The sequence below is a fragment of the Lissotriton vulgaris genome, chromosome 5 (genome assembly GCF_964263255.1).
Source record: "Lissotriton vulgaris chromosome 5, aLisVul1.2, whole genome shotgun sequence".
In the NCBI taxonomy this organism is placed as follows: Eukaryota; Metazoa; Chordata; class Amphibia; order Caudata; family Salamandridae; genus Lissotriton; species Lissotriton vulgaris.
The window spans coordinates 281146175-281171170 of NC_141693.1; the positions used below are offsets into that span (position 1 = coordinate 281146175).

A 24996-nucleotide genomic window follows, 5' to 3' on the forward strand; every position below is an offset into this window, starting at 1 on the left:
CCTGATGTTTGGCCTAGCCCTAGACAATAGCAGAGTGCATGAGGCACTTCTCTGAATCTGGTATACACCTACATGTAGTAGATCTAAAAGCCTCTCTGAGGTGTGTACTATATTGTCTCTTTCACCGGGGACTGGTATGTCTGTATACAGTGTTGATCAGGATAGAGACTAGTACCAGTCTGTGTACCCTTGAGGCCCATTGATAAGACCTGTGTAAGCTGCGGGTCAGGATTAATGCGCTCGTTCCTGGGATATCGGTGTACGGTTCTGTGATGTCTCATTGCTGGGATGTCAATGCGTAATGTAAGCCAGATAGATGGGTACTGCAGGCGCTCTACTGTCCCTGTACCTGGATAATAATGCATTAAGAAGGTCCCCTTACTTAAAGACCAGGTGAAGGTCACAGTAGAGGTGATTTGCCATCTCACTTTGGATTTCTCAGTATTGGAATGGCAGTGAATGATGGAGGAGAAGGCCACGTTTTCAGTCCTGGGACAACTGCACATTATACAAATCTGAAAGAAACACATTAGTGTTAGATTCCTTATCTTAGAATATCCCCAGGCGTTAGACTGGATCCGGAACGTTTTCGTCAGCAGTACCCCTGCATGTCGGTAGGCGTCGTCTTGTGGCTGTGCGTCCGTCGTCGGCGTCGTGATCACCGGATTGACGTCGCTGGAGTACTTAGACGCCGCCCTCGCGTGCTGACGTAGGTTCTAATATTTTCAGCGCCAGCAAGCGCACCTCCGGGAAGAGCGTACCCTTCGTCATTTTTTGACTAACTTTTTGGAAATTTTTGTATATCTTTTTCGAGTCGACTCGACTCCTGGTGCCAGTAGGGATAGCCGGTTTCAAGCCATGTGACGCCTGTCACCGACTAATGTCGGCTACCGACCCCCACATCCGGTGTCTCTACTGTTTAGGGGCCGACCACGATGACAAGTCGTGCCCTGACTGCCGGGCCTTGACGTCGAAGGCTAGGCGGGAGCTTTCCCGTAAGCTACTCGAGCTCCGGCAGTCGGCTTTGCTCCGCTCGCGATCGGAGAGGAGGTCGAGGGACCGGTCGCGGAGCTGCAGTGATCGATCGTCTGAATCCAAGTCCTCGTGCTCGGGTAAGTCAAGGCATGGCAAAAAGAAGTCAAAGAAGCATCGGTCTTCGACTTCCCCTCACTGGTCGTGCGACTAGGCCGAGGGCTCAGGTGGCGCCGCCCATGCGGCTTCGGCGGAACCCACGCAGTCGCATCTGGTCCCACACCCTCAGGTCCCTGGACTCAGTGCAACTCCAGAGCAGATCAGAGGCTTCCTCGTAGCCATGAGGACTCTCTTTCCGCTGTCGAGACCCGCCGGGGCGCCTTCGGGCCGCGCGGGTCTGACTGGGGGCCCTAGCACTGTGTTGCCGGCGGCTTCGGCCTATGTGCCGCTGATGACTTTGGTCCCGGCGTCGCAGGACCCCATGGGATTCAGGCCTGGATCCCGGTCGACGCCAGTTGACCTTATGACTTCTCCGCTGGCGCCCACCCCCGTAGTGCCACCTCTGGTACCCCGCCCCGTGCTCAGCCTCGGAGCGGAGCCGCTCGGCGCAGTCTCCGACGCCGATTGGTGAGCTTTTCACCTATACTCCGGCTCCGTCATTTTTGCCTATTTACCAGGATACGGATGAAGGGGAGGACTGGGAGGGGTCTAAGGACCCTTTGGCAAAGCAGTGCCAGTTAAGTCAGGACTGGGCAGATAAGCTTGGGGAGGCCAGTGGTCTAGACACTTCGCCTGACATTGGTTTTAACTCTCCTCCTTCCGTGGCTACGGAGGAGGGAGCAACTAATGCTGTGGTGCTGCGCAGGGCGCCCACGGCCTTGAGCCTTGAGCTCCCTGCAGCGGCCGTGAGGACCAACCTCCTCACCGAGGTACTTCAACCGCCAGTAAGCTCTTCGGAGCCTCCGCTGCAGTTTAATGAGGCCCTCACTGACGTTCTGATGGGCACTTGGTCCAAGCCCACCACAGTACCTCCTGTGTATCGGAACGTGGCCCGGCGCCACCGCCCAGCTCCGGGCGACCCCTGCTTTCTGTCCGTACATCCCACCCCTGAGAGCCTGGTTATCCAGGCCTCCACGTCCCAAACCGCATTCCCTACCGCACCCCCAGACTGGGAATCCAAAAGGCTGGAACAGTTTGGCAAGAAACTGTTTTCCTCTGTCAGCCTAGGACTGCGGTCCATTAATACCGCATGCCTTTTGGTCCGTTTCATCCACTCTCTGTTGGATACGGTGGCGGACGTGCTTCCCCAGTGTCGGGTGAGGCCAAGAAACGGCTCACCCAAGCTCTTGCTGAGGGGCTGGATGCAGCACGATACTCCATTCGATGTGGACTTGACACCACGGACTCGCTTGGCAGAGTGATTGCAACGACGGTGGCGATTCGTCATCACGCCTGGCTGAGGACCACCAACTTTCCAGGGGATGTCCAGAGCACTCTCATGGACATGCCTTTTGATGGCCGTCGCCTCTTTGGCGACAAGGCAAGTAGTGCACTGGAGTGCCTTAAGGACTCTAGGCTACGCCAAGTCCTTGGGCCTATCGGCCCAGTGCTAGCAAACTTCTGCTTTTCGCTCCTTTCGTGGCCCCGGATGGGGCACCCCTGCATGTTCGTCCAGCCACAGGCCGCATAACCAACCCCAACGCGGTCGCGGACCTGCATTCCTCAGTGGCGGAGCAGGGGGTCAGAGAGCCGGTCAGCCCACATCTGCAGGATCTGCCTCAAAGCCTTCCTAGTCCGAGCTTTCAGGCCCATTCCACCCCAGTGGAAGGCAGAGTTCGCCATCACCTGCTCCACTGGCGTACCATCACTTCGGACAGGTGGGTGCTGCAAATCGTCCGAAGGGGCTACTCCCTCCCCTTCGAGACGACCCCTCCAGCCATGCCACTGCAGTACCACCGCATGTGGAGGGATCACTTGCAACTTCTGCGGGAGGAAGTTACAGCCCTCTTGGCCAAGGGGGCCATTGAGCGTGTTCCTAGCCCAGAAGTAGGACGTGGTTGTTATTCCCACTACTTTCTGGTTCCCAAGAAGGGCAAAGGGGGCCTGCGCCCTATCTTGGACCTCAGGAGCGTCAACGTCTTCCTCCGGAAGAAGTTGTTCAAGGTGCTGACTTTAGGTCAGGTTCTGGCTGCCCTAGACCCTGGAGACTGGATGGTAGCGTTGTACTTGTAGGGCGCCTATTTCCATATTCCCGTCCTGCCGGCACACCGGCACTACCTGCGGTTCACAGTAGGCCACGAGCACTTTCAGTTTCCCGTGCTCCCCTTTCGGCCTTACCAGCACCCCTCGGGTGTTCACGAAAGTGATGGTGGTAGTGGCAGCTCATCTGTGCAAATTAGGGGTACCAGTCTTCCCCTATCTTGACGACTGGTTGTTGAAGGCGGGCTCCCCCCAGACAGTCGTCTCCCACCTCCAGGCTACGGCCGACATTCTGCATTTGCTGGGGTTCTCCATAAACGTGCCGAAGTCGCACCAGATTCCCTCTCAAATGCTCCTCTTCATCCAAGCGGTTCTGGACTCGGCGCAGTTTCGGGCTTATTCTCCCGAGCAGCGGGTTCGGGATATTCAGTCTCTGATTCTGATCTTTCAGCCTTTATCCCGAGTTTCGGTCCGGATGACCCTACGGCTTCTGGGATTGATAGCCTCCTGCTGGTGCAGCCCACCAGGTGGCGGATGTAGGCTCTGCAGTGGGACCTGAAGTTCCAGTAGGCACAGCATCAGGGCAACCTGTCCGACCACGTCCTGATCTCGGAGGGCACTGCGAGACAGTTGGAGTGGTGGCTCACGGACTGCGATTGGGTCAGTGGCAGATCCCTCTCCCTTCCCCAACCGGAGCACACAGCGGTGACGGATGCATCCCTCCTAGGATGGGGTGGCCACATGGGAGAGGCGGAGATCAGAGGCCTCTGGTCTCCGCCGGAGCTCTGGCTTCATGTCAACCTTCTGGAGCTGCGGGCGATCCGACTTGCACTGAAGGCATTCCTTCCCTCTGTCTGCGGAATTGTAGTGCAGGTGTTCATGGACAACACCACAGCCATGTGGTATTGCAACAAACAGGGCGGGGTGGGGTTGTGGACCCTATGTCAGGAAGCTCTGCTCCTCCGGACATGGCTGGAACATCAGGACATCACCCTGATGGTTCAACACCTGGCAGGTTCCCTGAACGCCAGGGTGGACGAACTCCGCCATCGATGCATGATGGATCATTAGTGGCGTCTGAACTCTGATGTGGCGCGAGGTCTCTTTCATCAGTGGGGAGAGCCACCAAAGAGAATTTGCAATGTCATCAGTTCTGCACGTTGGAATTTCCAAGACGGCACTCGCTCGGAGATGCTTTTCGTTGCGGGTGGAGTTGCGGTCTGTTTTACGCCTTTCGGCATATACCACTTCTGCTCAGAGTGCTGAAGAAGATCCGGCACGACCGGGCCAAAGTCACCCCTGTGGGCACAAAGATACTTTTATCCCGAGCTACTCATTATGTCAGTCGATCCCCTGATTCGACTGCCTCTTCAGGAGGACCTTCTGTCGCAGCAACAGGGGACGGACCTCCACCCGAACCTGTCCAGCCTCCACCTACATGTGTGGAGATTGAGCGGCGACAGTTGATGTCACTTGACTTGCCTCCTGAAGTCTGTGAGCCAGGCGTCCCTCCACAAAAACGGTATACGCCTGCACTTGGAACACATTTGTGGCATGGTGCACAGCAAAGGCTGTGGATTCCCTTTTGTGCCCCTCTTCCAGAGGTTCTCCTCTTCTTTCTCTGGTCCAGCAGGGCTCCGCTCTGGGCACTATCAAGACCTATCTTTCGGCCATTTCAGCCTTCTTAAGGCTTCCTTATCAGCCTTCTCTTTTCAAGTCCCCGGTTGTAAATAGGTTCTTGAAAGGCATTACTCACATGTTTCATCCTGGCCCCTTTGTAATGCCTCAGTGGGACTTTAATCTGATGCCAACCTATCTACCTATCTGATGTGTGCTCCCTTTGAGCCGCTCCATATCTGTCCCTTTCGTCTTCTGACTCTAAAGACTGCTTTCCTGGTTGCCATCGCCTCTGCCAGAAGAGTGATTGAGCTCCAGGCTCTTTCCTCTAAGGCTCCTTTCCTCTCTGTCCATCCGGACAAAGTTGTTCTGAGGACTCGTCCTTCTTTTCTACCCAAGGTGGTTACTGCCTTTCACAATGGACAGACCATTACCTTGCCCACCTTCTTTCCGCCTCCGCATTCCTCGAAAGAGGAAGAGAGGCTCCACCGTCTGGACCCAAAACGTGCGCTTTCTTTTTACCTAAACCGCACACAACAGTTCCGGGTGGACGACCAACTCTTTGTTGGCTATGTGGGCGCTAAGAAGGGACAGGCGGTGCACAAGCGAACCATCTCTCGGTGGGTCGTTTTGTGCATCAAGATATGTTATTCCTTGGCTAAGAAGGAACCTCCTGTGGGGCTGCACGCCCATTCCACTCGGGCCACAGCGGCCACTACTGCCTTGGGACGAGGAGTCCCTTTGCAGGACATTTGTCAGGCAGCTACGAGGGCTGCACACGTTTACCAGTTATTACTGCCTGGACAGCCAAGTCCGGAGAGACAGCTTCTTTAGCCGTTCAGTTCTCCAGGACTTCCTGGTGTGATTTTGGTTTGCAGACCCACCTCCGGGGTTGGTAGTGCTGGGGTATCTATTCTAAGGTAAGGATATGTGTTTCTTTTACATGCACAAGTTACTTACCTTCGGTAACGGTATATCTGTAAGAAACATTAGTTCGTGTTATATTCCTTACCGCCCCACCCATCCTCCCCGTTCTGCGAACCGATATCTAGGGTTAAGGAATTTCCCTGTCAGGGCCCTAGCACCAGTGTCGGTTTCTTGCATGGCTCTGCGTTCCTGGCGCGTAAAGCTATGTACAAAACTGACGTCAGCACGCGAGGTCGATGTCTAAGTACTCCAGCGACATCATTCCGGTGATCACGATGAAGGCGACGGACACAAAGCCACAAGAAGACGCCTACCGACGCGCAGGGGTACTGCTGACCAAAACTTTCCGGATCCAGTCTGGCGCCTGGGGATATTCTAAGGTAAGGAATGTTTCTTACAGATATATTGTTGCCGAAGGTAAGTAACTAGTGCGTCAAGTCGCGTAAATGTCTTCGTACGGGGTTATCTGTGCATGTTGCGGATCTGAACAGTGGTGCATTGTGTGAAGCCCCTTGATGTCCTAGAGGTGAACTGGATGTGCTTGTTGCTGGTCAGTATAGAAGTGACTTATAAGAACTCAGAATGACTCGCTACTGGGATATCTGTACCCAATGTAGGCCGAAAAATGATGGTATTGTAAATCAATCATGGATTTAAATTGAAACGTGATAACCAGTAGTATCATCAGAGATTTAAAGTAAAACTTTAATTTTGGCTATTCTTTAGTTTTCCCAGTAAATATATAACAATCGGAGCATAAACGTATTTTGTAGTTATTATTCTGTACGACTCCAATCTCTTTAAACTCTCTTCCTGCACACCTTCAACACTCGTCAGTCTGGCCTTTTTAGTTGTGTACACCACGTTGTGTACTGGTAAATCTGGAACTTGTGCCATCTCTGCATATCACAATGGTCCACCCTTGTTGAAAAGTAGGCTAACATTAGTAAACTACTTATACCCTCAGTGCTTGTGCTCATTCTGTGACAATGGAGGTGAGTGGTAAAAAAGTAGGGTTCTTCATCTGCATCTTACACAGTTGCCTGCCTGCATCTTCTGAATCTGCCTGGAATCTGTGGTCAAATATCTTGCTAAATAGGTTTTGAGAGCAATCTGGCTGGGGTTCTTTGGACTGAATGTTACTTTCTGAGATTCCTCCTGTTTGAAAACATTGGGTGTATTTGCTCTCTGCCACGCCTAATGTTTTTCTTACACAGTCTACACTTTGGCTTAGTAGTACAGTCTTACGATGTGTAAAGCCTCAAAGGTGTAATGGCCTCCAAGTTCTCAGTGCCCACTCTAGGTTAGCTGTGACTCCCCTGTTTTAGCCAGGACACCGCCCCTTAGGATTCTAACTCCACCTCCTCAATAAGGTCCTCATTCTGACTAACCTTGTGTGTATGAGGGCTTGATATCCTAGAAGTTGGCCTTAACAAACAATGTACTTCTTCTCCAGATCAATACATGGGCACCCATAGCCAACATGTTGAGTCGCCGGAGCAGTGCGGGAGTGGCGGTGCTGGAGGGCATGCTGTATGTGGCAGGTGGCAATGATGGTACCAGCTGCCTTAACTCTGTGGAGCGATACAACCCCAAAGCCAACACGTGGGAGAGTGTGGCACCCATGAACATCCGGAGGTAGGTGGCAGGTTGTTTATTCGCAGCAACGCCAGTGATGCACCACCAACCTGGGAACAGCGGGTCGATGGTTTTGCATAACCTTGGACTTCCTTGCTGCGTGACACTATAATGTGAGTAGGAGTGGAAGGTGCATTGCTGCTGAAGCGGTCTGAATTTTCCTGATTCAATGGCCGCTATCCTTCTGAATTCAAATAACTGACTGACCTATCCACCACTCAAATTACTTTCATATTTCACTATACTAATTCAACACTAATCCTTTATGGGTTCTGGAGTAGAGGGCTACTCGCCGAAAAAGTGCTTTGATGCCTCGTCGGGGGTAGTAAGCGCTATATAAATGCAATAACAATACAATACAATGCAATGCGTGAGTAGCTCCTGGAAACTGAGTATTTTCCATTGCAATTTGGCAGTTGTGGTTCTGAATTTATAACTGTATAGCACAGGACTTCAAGTACCAAAATGCAATAGAGCGCTTTAGACAGATGAACTAAGCAAGCATTTAAATGCGAAACGTGGGGGCTCTGCATCTACTACTGATTCTGTCCTGTTGTAAGGGAAGATTGCACTGCTGCTGCATGAGGTGTGGGTGTGTTACATTAGTTACTCCCTGTGTTGAATCTGCTCTCATTGTGCGAAGTGTGTGTGTGTGCTGCTCGGCCTGCCCTTGCTTGTGATGAAGGCGGACACTGCTATTGCATATGCTGTAGTGAGTTTGCTGGGAAGGGAGAGGTTGCGCTGCTGTTACCAGTGTTGTAGCTGTGCACCCCTTACCGTGGGCCCGGTGGCAGACAATGGTTGGGAACTGGAATTTGATGGCAGGGGCCAATCACGACTGTAACACAGACATGTTATGACCATTAGGGGTATGACATTTGTTCCAGCTTCTCAGAGATAAACGACCATTGACGTGATCTCGGGGTGTCCTGAGGTAGCAGCTACCACCCCAATGCCTAGAACAGAAGGTAAATGGTGTCCTTGTGAGCACAGTTTACTATCTGTAGCTCCCATTGCTACATTACACTTTCAGTTTGGTCAAATAAATACATTCCGTTGTGCAGTGCACACTCAGAAATACACAGTTGTTAAACTTGTTGCCAAGTTGCCTTATTATGAACATGAAAAATTATGTTTGAACAGTTCTGTCACCTCTATGCTCCGCACGTGTGATAGACTTTTACAAGCGATAATAAATCAAAACTTAACAACGATAAGAAGTAAATGGAGCTAATAAGATAGTTCATATTGAATATATGGTCCATATAAATTAACACCAGTGAGCCTGGTCTCCATTGTTTTTTTCATCTTGTTTTTGTACTTCTTCCTATGATTTATTAATTCATTTAATTTTCACTGTGCACGCTATGCTTCAGGGACATCCGTTATTTTGATCTCCAGGATCAAGATCTTAAGGTATCACTTCCTAGGATTCAGGGAGAAAGTTCATTTGATGTCACTTCCTGTGACGTCAGTAAGGTCAAAAGTTGTTTGATGTTATCTCTGCTATCCCCCACCGTTTTGGTGAATTGGCTTCCATGTCAAGCACGCTGACTGCAGCCAACACAACACCACACCAAGAAGTCGTTTTAAGAGGAAAAACATGTTAGTGCCTCGGGGACTGCATGACCAGCGAAGCCAGGATTGGTGCAGATTGGCCACACTTGAAATGTTTTTTGAGAACCTTCTTGCAGAGTGCAAGATTTGGTCCTAGTACTTGGGGAGGACAGCAATGAAAAGGGGTTTGTTCATGGACTGCCTTTGCCTCTCTCTGTGCTGAAGCAGGCTGAGTCTCTAAGTTCACACTACTACAAAATACTGACTCGAGGGGGACAATATTGAGCATTTTTGTGGCACTGTGGTGAAGCCAGAGCAGACTAAAACTGTGATATTAATTTTAAATCCAAACACTCCTCCTGCACAAGGGAGTATTTTACTTGGGCATTTGCATCACTGAGCTTTCAAGAAGAGCTAAGGCAGCAGCTCATGTTCTCCATGCTTGCTAGCCTGCTTGGTGTTATACCCTGTGGAGAAGAACTAGTTTGGCCTGGGATAGATGTAGATTCTCCCTTAATCTTCTAGGTAGCACAGTTCCTAGGGAAAACACCTTGCCAACCACGAACATGCAGGTTGTCTTGCCCACGGAGAGTGTAGTCATCCTGTAGGAAAACCAGCACGCACTTCCACCCCGTCCCAAATGCATCCAATCCACCTAAATTACAACACTACAAACCAATATAACTGTGGGCCTTGCCTGTGAAAATCAAGGACCACATTTTAAGATGCCTAGCTGGATGTTACTCTTGGAAAGTATGTAGACTGCCCTTTCACCCAGGGTGAACAGTAGAAAGGTCTGTATCCCTGAGCTATCATTTATGTGCATTTCCCCAACCACCAGTCACCGTCAACTACAACTCCACTGTATCCGTGACTGTACATTGTCAACTATCACCCAGTGGGCTCTGAGACTAAGTCCACTGGAGGAAACTTCTGGCTGGCCATAAAAAAGAAACCGGGTATGGTGGCATTCCTTTTCCAAGCCATACTAGGCTTCTGTCCCTGCAGTAGAAAGACTTCTGCCCCTAAAGTATTTATTTTCTGTGTGAGCAAAAATAGCCCCTTTTGTATATAAGACCAATTCTAATTTGTCTTGCCTAATTTGCCTGTGCATAGATTTAGCTCCTTTTGTTCAGCATGGACTACAGAATTACCATTCATCAGTATCCTTTATAGCGCTGTGGGAAGCATTGCAAATGGATTCTTAATTTAGACACTGACTTTTTTGTGTGTTTGTGTGTGTCTGTGCGCACGTTTGTGTGTGTGTTTGAGACAAATTTGCACTTTTGCTGTGTCTACCTCCTAATTAATTTGTGCAAGGCAATGATACATTATTGTTGTGCCGGCTCTTTCTTTTGTGTGTGGAAAACATTTACAATTCTCTTCCTGCTGCTGACATATCTTCTCCTAAGGAAGCTTGTGCCTAGCTGGTCTATGATCGATATTTCTAACTGCAAATTCCTCACCTTGGAATACCTCCCATATTCCACTATCTTTTCTCTACTCCACACATATATTCCTCCCACATCAGAACAAATGTCGGCGGAGCATCTGTACATTCTGCTACAGGAGGCAAGCCTGCTACTCTCCAAGGTTTCAATAGAGACGGTACAGGACTCCGAAAAAGACTAGCAATGTTATTTTTGCTAATGGCTCCTCCACAAAAAAGACAACGGCCTCAGGCCTACCTTGGGCTACTGAGCCCTGAACGCCTTCTGTGGACAAATGCAGAATATTCACATTTCCTCATAACCTATCTGCTCTGAACCCAGGAGACTGGATGGTGTTTTGGAGTTGCAGGATGCGTTTTTTCATATACCCTTCCTGCAGTCCCTGAGGGAATACCTGCAGCTCGAGGTGGGCAGGAGCATTTTCTGTTTACCATCCTCCCCTTCTACCTCACCAGGGCCCCTCAGGTGTACATAAACGTGTTGGCAATGGCCACTGCCCCTCTTCGGAGATGATGCAGTCAGTCGTGGACCACCTCCAGGTGATAGCGGAACTTTGCCTCATATATGGTGCGACCCAATGATGTTAAAAGTACTACCGGATTCCTGCGCATAGGCACCCATTCATTGTAGTGATCCTGGAGAAGGGGGAGTTCAGGGCTTTTCCTCCACTGCAACAATTCCTGGCCATTCGGGCTATGATCCTGTTGTTTCAGGCTCCATTCTGGATCCAGGTGAGGGTGGCGCAGAGGCTTCTTAACCTCTTCCTCCTTGTCAACTGCACCAGGCCTCACATGAGACCTGTATTGAAACCTGAAATCCTAAAGGCCCAGCATCAATGCTGACTTTCTAACACCTTCCATGTCTCAAATGAGACCGCTCAAGATCTGCAGTGGGGGCTGACTGATCGGAGTTTGGGTTGGGTGGGTCTCCTGGGAGGTGTGGTGTACAGTAGAGGGGAGAGTCCACCTCAACCTACTGGTGCTATAAGCCATTCGTCTGTGTCTGATGACCATCCTGCCGTCCATCAAGGAGAGGCTGGCACAGGTTCTCACAGACCACAACATCACCATGTGGTATTGCAACAAGTAGGTTGGAATGGGGTCCTGTGTCAGGAGGCTTTGAACCTTTAGAGATGGCTAGAGCATCAGAGCATCTTTCTGGTCACCATCCACCTGGCAGGGTCCATGGATACCGGAGTGGAAGAACTGAGCAGCCGTCTTCTGGTAGATGACAAGTGGTGACTACATCCCAAGACTGGGCAGGGCATCTTCTACCAGTGAAGGGAACCCTGGATAGATCTTATTGCTACCATTGAAAGCACAGAGTGTCAAAAGCTTTGCGTGATGGGGTAGGCAGACAAAATATTGATTTTTAAATATCGATATACAATAATATTGATGTTTAAATATCGAAGGTAAAGAATTTCGAAGGTAAGTAATATCGATTTTTGTAAATATCGATTTTAGTAATATCGATGTTACTAATATTGATTTTAGTAATATCGATGTTACTAATATCGATGTTACTAATATCGATTTTTATATGATTTGTATTTATATTATTAGATATTTATTATGTTTTTTGTTTTTTTATTGTAATTTTAGTACATTTTGTATTTTAGTACCGTAGCGGGTTGTGGGTTTATAGCGGAATAGGGTGGGAAGTAATTTAATTATATTAAATGTCTTTTTAATTTTTAGGAATTGTAAATTAATTTTAATTAATTGGCAATTAAATTTTAATTATTGGTAATTAATTTTGATTAATTAATAAGTATGTTCTGTAGTGGGTTATGGGTTTATAGGGGATTAGGGTGGGAAGTAATTTAAATGTGATTAAGTAATAATTTATTTCAATTATTTGTTTTTGCTAATTATATTATTGTTAATTATTAACTGGTAATTAAATTGTATTAATTGGTAATTAATTTTAATTAATTGATAATTATGTTCTGTAGCAGGTTATTGTTTTATAGGGGAATAGGGTGGGAAGTAATTTAATTGTAATTAAGTAATTTATTTTTATTGTTTTGTTAATGATATTATTGTTAATTAATTATTAATTGGTAATGAACTTTTATTAATTGGTATTTAATATTAATTTATTGTAACTTATTTTTTGGTAATTATGTGTTTAATAATTATGTATTGGTATTTGTAAATAGTTACATTTATTTAATAATTATTTTTAATATATTTTTAAATATGAATTTATTTATAATTTTGTTATATTTTAACTTTTTCGCTATCCAACACTTTCCCTACTGTTGCACTCTCTGGAGTGGGAATAGTAATTTTTACCCCTATGCTATCCAACGCTTTCCCTACTGTTGCACTCTCTGGAGTGGGAATAGTAATTTTTACCCCTACGCTATCTAACGCTTTCCCTACTATTGCACTCTCAGTAGTGGGAATAGTAATTTTTACCCCTACGCTATCCAACGCTTTCCCTATTGTTGCACTCTCTGGAGTTGGAATAGTAATTTTTACCCCTAAGCTATCCAACGCTTTCCCTACTGTTGCACTCTCTGGAGTTGGAATAGTAATTTTTACCCCTACGCTATCCAACGCTTTTCCTACTTTTGCACTTTGTGGAGTTGGAATAGTTATTTTTACCCCTACGCTATCCAACGCTTTCCCTAATGTTGCACTCTCTGGAGTGGGAATCCTAATTTTTACCCCTAAGCTATCCAACGCTTTCCCTACTGTTGCACTCTCTGGAGTTGGGATAGTAATTTTTACCCCTACGCTATCCAACGCTTTTCCTACTTTTGCACTTTGTGGAGTTGGAATAGTTATTTTTACCCCTACGCTATCCAACGCTTTCCCTAATGTTGCACTCTCTGGAGTGGGAATCCTAATTTTTACCCCTACGCTATCCAACGCTTTCCCTACTTTTGCACTCTCTGGAGTGGGAATAGTAATTTTTATCCTTACGCTATCCAACATTCTCCTTACTTTTTTTAATTTGTTTTACATTTTTATTTAATTTTTATTTATATTATTTTATGTTTTAGATGTATTTGCAATTTTTAATATTTGTAATTTTTTATAAGTTACTTAATAATAACGTTTTATAATTATTTTAATAAGTATATATTATGTTTTATATGTATATGTTTAATTTATTTTTTATTAAATTATGTATATTCATTATTCATTTTAAATATAACCTATTTTTAACTATGTTTATTACATTTATAAGTATTTAATTTATTTTACCTATTTTTTATATTTAAAAAAAGAACTAATTTTTAAATTACGATATTTTTGACATTCGATATTTTTGTTCCGATATTTTTCCATGTAGATATTTTTTCTTTCGACATTTTGTCAGACATTCGCGTGATGGAGTATCTGCAAGAGCACTCACTAAGAGATACATTCTGACTGGATTGAAAAGAGGGACTCTTCTACGCCTTCCCACTGCTATCTCTCCTGCCTGAGGTGGTAGATGTCTCTGACAGATGCCCTTTCACAAAATCTAGGTTGGATGCTGTGGAAAGTCTGCAACCCGGTATGGTGCCCTTGACACTGACCCATTTAAAAGTGAAGATGTTGTACGTCTTTTTGTTTGTTGTCTCAGCAAGGCCTTGCAGTGAGCACTGTAACAGGGTATTTGTTGGCCCTTTCAGACCTTTTTCATTTGCCAGACCAACCCTCCTTGTTCAAGGTATCTTTTGTGATGAGATTTATTAATGGTTTGACATATATGTTGCCTCCCAAACCCTTTGTGATGCTACTGTGGAACCTAAACTTGGTCTTGCAATTCCTCATGTATAAGCCTTTTGAGCTCGGAATAACTGTTCAATGCGTCTCCTGACCTTAAACTGTTTTCCGTATTGCAATTAACTCAGCTCATCATCTGAGTGAGCTGTATGCATTGTCAGTGCAACTGCCCAACATCATGTTTTTCCCATACAGATTGGTGCTAAGGACTTGGGTGGCCTTTTTACGAATACTCATGACCCTATCAATGTGGGGCAATCCATCATTCTACCAGCGTTCTTTGCTACCCCTCACCTCTCGAAAGAAGAGGAGAGCCTTCATTTGTTGGACCCCAATAGAGCTTTAAGCTTTTACGTAGTTTGTAACAAGGACCACCACGTAGATGATTCTGCGTTCTCTGGTGCAAAGAATAGTAAGGCTGTGCAGAAAGAGACCCTATCAAGGTGGATAGTTCTCTGCATCAAGATTTGCTACGCACTGGCCAAAAAGCAGCCTCTGGAGGTCTGAGAGCCCATTCCACCAGGACCATGACAGCTATCACTGCATTGGTGTGGTGGTGCCCATCATTGATATTTTCAAGGCTTCAACGTGGGCGTTGGTGCATATGTTTATGAAGAACTACCGCTTTGACAGTCGGGTCTGGTGGGAAGGACACTTTGCACTCTTGCTTCTGCAGGACTTTTTGGTCTAAGCCTACACCACAGGCTCTCCAACTTGGGGAGGCACTTCTTTGGTATCTATTCTAAGAGCAGGAATTTATGTTATCTATTCTAAGAGCAGGAATTTATGGTATCTATTCTAAGAGGAGGAATTTATGGCTAGCCATATCCTTCAGAACAAGCTACTTAGCTTTGGTAACATTCTTTGTGATGGATACTTCTGCCTGCAGATTCCTCACCTGCAGGATAATCACAGGCATCAGACTGTATCCAGAAACTTAAAAGCTCCCATGTTGCCGTAAGAAGGCGCTGACTTCATATCTGCGCTAAAAGTGGCGCCAGATGTAATCAAAGTAGTATAGCGCTTACCCCAGGGCAACAACATCAGTTCCCTTTTTTTCCATGCCTGCGAAGGTGATCCGGAGCGCGCTTTCTTTGGGAGTTTTTTCTCACAGAAATGATTTAGTGCAGTGCCATGTCGCCTCCAAAGAATACAGGCTTTATGCCTTGGAGGGACTGTGAGGGACAGATTTCCATCACAGTCCCACACTCCACATTTTTATGATGCCTTGGGTCAGACCATGATTCATGATCCTGTGAATCGTGCCTTAGTATGCATTCGAAGGCAATCAAACAGAGAGGCCAAATGGCTCAGACTGACCCATGAGGACAAGCGAAGTCGTTGACTATCTAGACCTGTTCCAGGTCTCCTTACTCCCATTCCTCAGGTGCCAACAGGAGGAAGCTAAGGAAGCACAAAAAACTACTGGGAAGAAGTGTTTCTCCCAAATGACCCTGAACTCCCACATTATCTTTATCCTCAGAGCCCCAGTTGGTAATGGTGGAGCCATGTGATCCCACTGGGCGGCTCCATACCTATACCCGAATCCGGACCCAACCTGTAAGCTAACTCCACTGCTGCCTATACATTCTTTCCTGACTTCACCAGCACCGCTGTCATCCCTACTGGACCTTTTGGCACCCTCACCCTCGTTTCCAGATTTCCCTGTGCAGGGTTTGGACGCAGCAGCGATTGTTAATGCCATGTTCAGCATTTTCACCAGGGCCTTGCAACCTTCAGGCACACCTCTTGAGCAAGGAGCACCTTGCGGCCTTTGTGTTTATGCTGATTATGCCATACCACACAGGACCTGAAGCGCCAGTCAAATACATTCCAGTGTAGATCTACGTGGACCATTCATCGGCACCTGCACCGCTACTGAGTCCAACGCCTCTGCCGGAGCCACACATGTGCACATTTGCACCCCTACTTTTGACTGTTGATACTCCTTAAAAGAGACCCAAAAGGGAAACACAACGGCTTCTTGAAGAGGAGGATTATAGGTGAAGGATCTATGATCTCTACAGTGCAGATTTTGACACCCTAGACCTTTAGCTGCAGAATGATGATGGGGAGGAAGAGACTGTCCTCTTCCAGTGTCCTGGACACTTCACCAGTAGTGGTCATGGAATGCCGTGCTGGCCCCTCTACCCCAGAGGTTTTGTCCTTACATTCCATGATCAAGAAAGTAACTGTGGTTTTGGATCTTTGGGTACAGAGGATACTAATTCCCTTAGTGCATCACCGCCTGTTTTTAACTCCGTCAGGTTGCCTTTGAAAATAAAATGTACCCTCAGGATACCCTGGACTATTTTAAATATAGGATCCCGCTCAATAACCAAAGAGCTCCCTTGGCTACCAAGGTTGAGCCTGTCCAGATACTAAAGGAATCTGGACGAGGACTCTATGATGATGCATGCCAATTGGAATTCCAGTGGGTGAGAGTCCCATAGGGCTGGTAAGCACTTTAGGGGTTCCCTCCTGTTGTTTTTGTAAGATTGTAGACCTACAATTGGCCAGAGTGGACATAAAAGTGAATGTCCTAACAGGTCCTACTGCCATCAAACTCCTCATCAGAGTCCTAGCTGGTGGAACATATTCTAGCAGCATGGGAGAAACCATCCTCTGCTACTGCAGTAAACAGACTATTGTCCTGCTACTGACAACTCTTTATTTCTTTCTCCTCACCCCTCTCCAGAGAGCCTGGTAATTCAGGCACCCTGTTCCATGGGACAGACACCGGGTACATTATCTTAGTCCCCGCTAAATCTAAAAGACCAGAAAGATTGTGTTTTTTGTCTGGTAGCACTGCCCCGAAATGCAAAACAAGAATTGCTTCTTAGCCCATGTCCTGTGGGACTTGGCTCAAATGATGGTACCTCATGTTCCTGAGGACATACAAGCAAGTTTAAAGATGTTCTGCATAATGATCAGAAAGCATCTAGGCACATTACAAAATGTGGATTGGATACAACGGACTCCCTACCACAAGCGATGAGCACTTCAGTCTCAAACACCATGGCTAGCTCAGAACCTCTGTATTTTCAACAGATGTTCAATCCAATTTGTTGGACCTACCCTTGATGAAGTTTGTCTTCATGGGGACAAAGCTGATACCGACCTGGACGATTTAAAACCAGCACAGCAACCTCTTGCTGTTTGAGTCTTCAACACCTGCAACCCCAAAGAGATTACAGAAATGTTTAACCGCGTTTGTGGATTTATTGGATATTTCTCCTTTTGGCAGGGGAAACCAAATCAGACTCAGACGCAGCGGCCCCAAAGCCTGCAGGTCTGATAATACAAATGTAGAGGCAGACATAAGGGATGTGGGTCCATCCAGCAAGCATTGTACTGCTCCTGCCCCCCTTGTCCACACCGGAAAGCAGTCTTAGATATATTGCCCAACTTCATTTGGAGCCTTTGGGAGGGTAAGTATCCCCCTTTCTTTTGGCGTGGAAGGGCATTACTGCACGCAAGTGGGTCCTTCACATATTAGGACAAGGTTTCACCCTTCCCTTCCTTCAGGCTCCACTTCACATTGCACCCCAATCTTCCCTCCCCATATCAGACTACCTTGTACCCTACTGCAAAAAGTGGTGGCACTCCTGTAAAAAAAAGTGGTGTTAGTGCCCGTGCAGGAAAAAGGACAGAAGTGCTAGTAATGTTGTTTGCTTGTGCCAACAAGGATGATGGTCTGTGTTCGATTGTTGACCTCTGGGGAGTTGAACTTCTTCCTCAGAAAGGAGGAGATCAAGATGCTGAGCCTAGCCCAGGTTTTGCTGGTGTTAGAGGTTGAGGATTGGATAGTTTCACTCGACCTGCATAGCGCGTATTTCCATATCCCCATTCTGTTGTTGCATCAGAAGTATTTTCACCTAAGGGTGGGTTCTGTGCATTACCAGTTTGCAGTTACAACCTTTGTTTGGCTTAACATCGGCACCTCAATTGTTCACCAAGGTGTTGGCAGTGGTTCCGGCTCATCTCAGAAGGTTAGGCATTCCAATTTCTCTATACCTGAACAAGTGGCTGATCAAACCTGGGTTGCTGGAGGTGGTCTTGTGCATTTGCAGTCAATAGCATCTCTGATGTTTAACCTGGGCTATTTTTTTAACCAGTAAGCCTAAATCGCACCGGTGGCCCTTTCAATGACTCCAGTGCATAGGGCTAGTCCTGGACACCACCCTTACCTGTACTTTTTCACCGCTGAGGATTGCCGACATCCAAAAAATTAATTCATCCTTTCAACATGGTGGGTGAGTTCTAGTTCTAAGGGTCCTGAGATTCCTAGGGCTGCTAGCTTCCTGCATTTTCCTAGTCACGCTTACATGTTGGCACATCAGGACCCTGCAGTGGTGCCTCCCCAGGCAGTGGCTACTGTAGAAGGGATTCTGAGAAACGTAGAAATGATCATTTTGCCAGATCAATTTCGCAGGATGTCCTGGTGCAACCATCCATCAATCCAACACCTATGTAGGTTTTGCTGTAGAATCTATTCTACAAATGAGGAATCTGCAGGTAGAAGTATCCATCAAAAGAAAATTTGTTATATGCAGTAACTATCTTTTTGATGTATACTCTATGTACTTGCAGATTGACCACCAACCCAGTTTGATGGATACTTATAGGGAAAGTTAATAATATACCAGATGTATATATGTTGTCTACGCACTACTCTATTGATGTCAGTCCAGCTGCTTGCTTCAAAGGCTGGGACAAACTAGATGGAAACGGGCATTGTTGTGCCACAGTGGGTATTATATGGCTTTGGTGGCATCCTCTAATGCCACTTACAGCGTCGATAGAAACCGAGCTCCCTCTGCCGAAAGTTTCTGGATCCAGTCTGATGACTGGGATTATTCTACGGGTTAGGATTTGCAGGTTAGAATTTCCACGAGAACGATTGTTTCTGCAGGCAAGGAACTTTTTCTTTTGGTCGATGCTCGAAGGCTGATTCCTCACTACCACCCCACCTCCTGGTTCTGTGGAGTGTTATCTTTTTAATATTTTAAAAGGGTCCGCATTAGTGAACCGCACATGGTTACCACCTTTTGTTCATTTTTCACATCTGAGGGAACAGAAATGGAAAAGTCAAGAACCTGATGTCCACGTGCAGGGGTGGCGCTTAAATGTGGCTCTGCTCGGTTACTTGCGCAGGGTATGGATTCTGCCTCGAGTCACCCCACACCACCTAACAGTTCACAGGAGAACTGCAACAAAAAAATTCTCCGAATACAGTCAAGCATCTGAGGGATATTATGTTGTGAGGAATCTGGTGTTAGATGGAGAATTCACCAGAGAGCATTACTGAAGGTAAGTAACTTGTTCTTCTATGAGTTTTTGAAAAGAAGCCTACAATGCTGCAGTCTGTGTGTAAGTTAAGCTTGCAATGCAAAATCTACTTTTCTCATGATAGGAATGTGGTTGTTACAAATACTGTAGTTCTTTGGGTCCCACGTCTGGGATGGATAAACCGATTGTGCCCTGGATTCCCTGTTGCTAGGCCTGGAAAATACCTGTGGTCTTTAGTGTGCCTGTGATGGACTGACTGGCAGTGCGTAGCCATTCCCTTAATCTCTGACATGACTAAAAGGGGCAAGTTAGATGGACCCCGGCTTACCTGTTTGTCTGTGTACCTGTGACTGCCAGCCATGATATCAGTGTGTTCTTTGACTTTTTGCAGCGTACCTGGGAGGGGCAGGGCTGTTGAGTTCTATAACACGTGTTTATAAGGTTGATAGCTTATTTGCTGGTCATTTCTAACTTCTCACTTCAATTTTGGCAACCTTCAGGAGCACCCACGACCTGGTGGCTATGGACGGCTGGCTGTATGCTGTAGGCGGCAATGATGGAAGCTCCAGTCTCAACTCCATCGAGAAGTACAACCCGCGCACCAACAAATGGGTGGCGGCTTCTTGCATGTTCACACGGCGGAGCAGTGTGGGCGTGGCTGTATTGGAACTCTTGAACTTTCCCCCACCTTCCTCACCCACATTGTCTGTTTCCTCCACTAGTCTTTGACAAAGACTTAGGTCCTACCTCACTGTGCGGGGACTACAGTGTGTGGCGGAGAGGAATGCCCTCGGCTTCTGATCTGTGCAGTCACCAATGCTCCAGAACCTTTAGGAGAATACACCACAGCAGAGAGAAAGTTTGAATGCACAGTCTTATGCACCAGGGTGTGTGTCTCTCATCCCCACCCTGGGGTGGACAGCTTTGGTGCAAGTCATCATCTGACTGTGACATTGCGCCACTATTTCTTGCATCCTAGTCTCCAGCAGATTCCTTTTACTGGTTAATTTATTTTGAATTTTACAGTCACTCCGGAGGCCTTTACTGAGAAGTGACATTTATTACTTGTTTGTGAGTTTCTTTTTTGTGCACTAAACTTGGACCGATTGCAAGAGAAAAATGGTGACTAAAAGCTTGAAATTCAGTTTGTGGAATATCACCGACTTAAGCCTCAACAGCTTCCCACTTTTTGAACAGATTTCATTCTCTTACCCATCGTCTTTGAAGAAGGCTCCCGGTAGTCAAGTTTTCATCATTGGTGATATCTTGAGTAGGAGTTTGCTAGTGTGAGTATATGACTCGGTTTAGAAAATGTGTTAAATTGTTGATTAGCAAAGTAGGCAATATGAATGGTCCTATCCAAACTTTGTCTGGTAATAGTGATGGTTCACTCACTTTAGGACCTGTCAGTGGACCCTTCCCTTTTAAAAGGTTCTGGATGCAGCAGAGAGGGTGGGCACACTCTTCAATTCCCCACACTGTCCACCCTTCAGAAATACTGGAACATCTCTGGGGTTAGTTTTTTCTTCGGAGACAGTCTCCTGCCCTCTAATGTCTATCTCCTAAAACAACTGATAAGTGTTTGCTCCGTCAAAAAGATGCCTTAACTGATTAGTTTATGAACTAATATGTCCTGCAAAAAAAAGAACTTGACAAGTTACAGGGCTCAGAGAAAAGGAAATGTATATGTTGCTGGGCATTAGATCCCTGTTGTCTCTGTATTGAGGCCAAGGATTTTGAGGACCTTCTTGTATTTTTAGAATGAACCGCTATCCTTTGATCATGAAGTTATCAATGTTTATTGCCATAAGCTATTTTAATTTTAGTGGTCTCAGAGATCGAAGATGTGAAGTGCTAATTTGAGAGAGTATCCATTGTCTAAAAGGATGACACCTGAAAACCGGTGCCTCAATACAGGGTAATTGAGGCTCATCCCTCACAACTGAAAGGCTACTCCCTGCCTTATTACAATGGTCAGACAGATAGTGATCTGACCCTTCTTCCTTCGGTCCAGAGGGCATGTTTTTTCTATGCAGTTAATATAGGGTCCATGCCTGACTATCACAGTACTAGGTCTTTCCTGCCAGCTTGGTTCTTCCGACAAACTGTCAGACTGATTTGGAGAGACTAGGCTGGTCCCTGCATTCCGCCCGCTGCATTATGATGCGGCGGTCGGAGGCAGCATGCAGAGGGACCGACCGCTGCAAATCTAATGGGCTTAAGGAGCCCATCGGCACAGCCATAGGGATTATGATGTCCATTTCTGTCTGCCTTTCTATAGCGTTCTGACCGCCATAGAAAGGCAGACAGAAACAGACTTTGATGGCCCGCTAACAGGCCTATGGGGCACCTATGGTGCTCCCGCAAACATCCATGCACCTTGTGGCAGGCAGCATGTGGTGCCTGCCACACAGTGCATGGATGTTTGCAAACATTTCCTAATGCGGGTTGTGCTGCTGCCCTTTTCTACCCGCTGCACAAGCTGCATTAGATAAATGGATGTTTACAACCGCCTAATGGGCAGTCGCATCCAAATTCGTTGGGTGGACCGCCGACTGCTTGTCGGTTGGTTTCCATTCCGACACAATGCCGGTTAGATCGTAATTAGGGCCACAGTAACTGCTTTAAAACACTTTTACCTTCTAAGCTCGAGTCATACACATCACTAAACTGCAAATGGCATCTTGTTTTATTCACCATTTCCAATGTTCTTGCTCATTTTTGACCCTTTCAAACTATCCGCTTTATTTATTTATTTATTTATCAGTTGGTTATCCCAAGAAAATCTATTGTTGAATGAAGGAAAGTGTATTTGTTTTTTTACAGAACTGACCAATGTGTTCAAAAACTATTTTCAGAGCAGTTTGTGTTAAAATTGCCAACCTGTTTTGTCTTTTTTTTTTAATGGAATTTCAGAGAGTTCAGTAAATAGGTGTTGGATTCTAGAGGTGACTTGATCATCTTTGCATGCTAGGTCATGCACCACTGCACGGCTGCACCCAGCTGTGCGTACTAGTAGGCCACGCAGGGGGTGTGAATTTATATTGGGTGGTAATGTATGGTTCGCAAGGACAGCCAATTTGAATGTTGCATCTTGCACTATGCCTGTGGGGGCATACCAAAACTCTTATTCTAAGAGAGAGTTTTACACAATCCTCCATAAGTGCGAAAACAAAATAAAAACTGTAAAATAAGCTAATTTTTTTTGTCCCAAAAATATTTTTTATTTATTTATATGTAATTCTTATTGGCATGAACACAATTATTTGTTTTTTCAGAGAATCTGGAATCAAAACTTAAATTGAATTGTTTTGCAGTGTATTGAAATGGGATGTGTATGCAGCCATTCCTGGGGAGAATGCCTTGGCACACTGTGCAGTTCCCTTAAAAGGGTCATCTATGGGCATTTCTGCACAAATGCAGTAGTCTATATTGCTGCGCCACTGCTATCCGCTATATGTCAGTGGGGTGAAGTGCCCCAGTGTGGCGTGCTAAAGATCACACCGCATGCTTCCTTAGGATGGGTGATGGCTACCTCGAAATGGCTCTTTTCGTACACCTGGTGCTCTTGATTTATCATCATTGTAGCTTGTACAGAAGCAGCCATGCTGAATTTTTTTCTTCCATACGGGAAACATTCTAAAGAGACAGATATAAAGCAATTTGAAGAACTTTTTTCTTGGTGCTTAACTTTCAGCCTTTTTAGATTGGTAGCGACCGGTTGTGTTCATCGTTTCTTTCTGAGCGGTGGGCCTCGGCCCAGCAGCTTTTTGGCAGCCCTAGCACAATGATTGTGTGAGATCCAGCAGAGAGCCCAGGGATGGAAAATCCACGAAAATGGAGCACGGTCCTCCGCCTAAGCACGTTGAGACCACATCGCTCGTAATCTGGGGGCATTTGTGTCGTCTGTAGGCCTGCCCTCATGGTAGGATTGCTGGTGGGTAGGGCCCCCATTTTTGTAGGTGAATGAAATCCTATCTATGCTTAGTGTCTTCCTTCCTGAGTTTCAACAGGTGCTGAGAGGGACTCTAGAGCCAAGAGTGGTTTTGACCCTGGTGCACTCGGTAAACTGAGATCCTCCCGAGGAGGTAGCTGAGGGCTCTCTGAAGCATGAATAGGAGTCTGGTGATCTGTGGACACCACTCCAGGAGACACTCCTGATGAGACACACCTGGGAAACTCTATACACCAGAACCACTTGCCATACCCTGGTGACTAACGCCCACACAGCAGCCAGGAGCCCTTCTGAGGGCCACAACTGGGGCTACCGCTTCCACGAGGCACTCTTAAACGAGGCACACCTGCGAAACAGCACACCCCTGATCCACTCCTGGGAAGTCCCTCGTGACTGACTCTTATGCTGGAGCCAGAGCCCCCTCTCGACCGAGGTACACTTCGGATTCAGCAGAATCTTGTGGTTGGTGTGCACGTGGACAACTGGGGCATTTCCAAACCTGGCCAGAAAGCAGAAGTATCTATCCTATTTTACTTATTCTAGGTATTTTTTTTGGTAACCAGAAATGTATTGTAGCGGAGTTCAGTTAATAGAAGATTCCATTTTTGGGGGTGTATTGATGCCTTTTATTTCGATAAGACCCATATTTTTGCTGTAGTCGAGTAAACAAACTCTTATTTCTGCTAGCAGCATTCAGGTTTTGGAGCATCTCACGCCTTTTATCCTGTTAATACCTGGGTATTTATTGTGATGGGGTTCAGTCAGTACCCAGGTATATTTTGTAGCAAACTCCAGTTTTTGTTATGTTGGATACCTTTTTACTCCTCTTGTTGGGAGTTTTATTTCGCACGGAAGCTGCTTTCATGTGAATGTTTGTTTTTATTTATTATCCAGTAACTTATATTGAACTAATTTATTTGTGTTTTTTTCTGACTTTTGCACTACAATGGGAAAAACAAAAGCAATACAAGGCCAACACATTAAAAATGTAGTTAAAAATAAAGATCTTCTTGTTCAAGGTCCATCTGTGTGTCTGTTTCTTTGGTGCCGCACAACCGGTCACTGTTTGCAGATCTCTGCCAATCGAGAGCCAATGGATTAATCAATTAGTCATCAGGACTGAGTACATAAAATGAGCCTATGAAACCAATATTGGTACACATTTTTGACAACCTCCTTTTATTCTCCTGTTAATCATTGTGAATGCACACTGGTCTGTCATGGTCAAATGGTGTGCTAGTTAAGTGCATATTAAGGTGCTTCTGACGCGAGGGGGAAGTGCATTACCTTGAAGCAGTGCATACTTTTTTACTTTTTATAAACAATTAGTTTTCTGGTTTTCAGTTAATGTATGGCTATTTGTGCAATGTTTCTGCATAGGTAGCCATACATGCCACATCACACTGTGTGATCCGACCACATCAATGATTATGTTGGGAATGAAATTCCTGGGGGTTGCACAACAGCACCATAGACTCGCAAGAAGGTTGTGCTCACCAAATCACAATCATGTCACACTAATGTCATCCTGAATCTGCAAATGCCTTTCTTCGTTGGATTGCCTTGTCTTTTAGAAATAAAACTACATTTTGAACGTTTCCATTAAAATTTGGGTTTTCGCCTATTTGTGAATTAAATCTGATGTCTCATATTTTGTGTA

The 24996-nt window shown here is 46.2% G+C and overlaps 1 protein-coding gene across 2 annotated transcripts in view; it reads left to right on the forward strand.

The window, feature by feature from the left end:
* KLHL17 (kelch like family member 17) overlaps nucleotides 1–24358 on the forward strand; it is a 212084-nt gene extending 187726 nt beyond the window's left edge. For both annotated transcript variants that reach the window (XM_086921429.1, XM_086921431.1), the window contains exons 11-12: nucleotides 7172–7353; nucleotides 19882–24358. In XM_086921429.1, the coding sequence (XP_086777555.1) occupies nucleotides 7172–7353; nucleotides 19882–20110 (411 nt within the window). In that variant the 3' untranslated portion in view covers nucleotides 20111–24358. The remainder of the gene's footprint in view (nucleotides 1–7171; nucleotides 7354–19881) is intronic.
* Nucleotides 24359–24996: the final 638 nt, after the last annotated feature.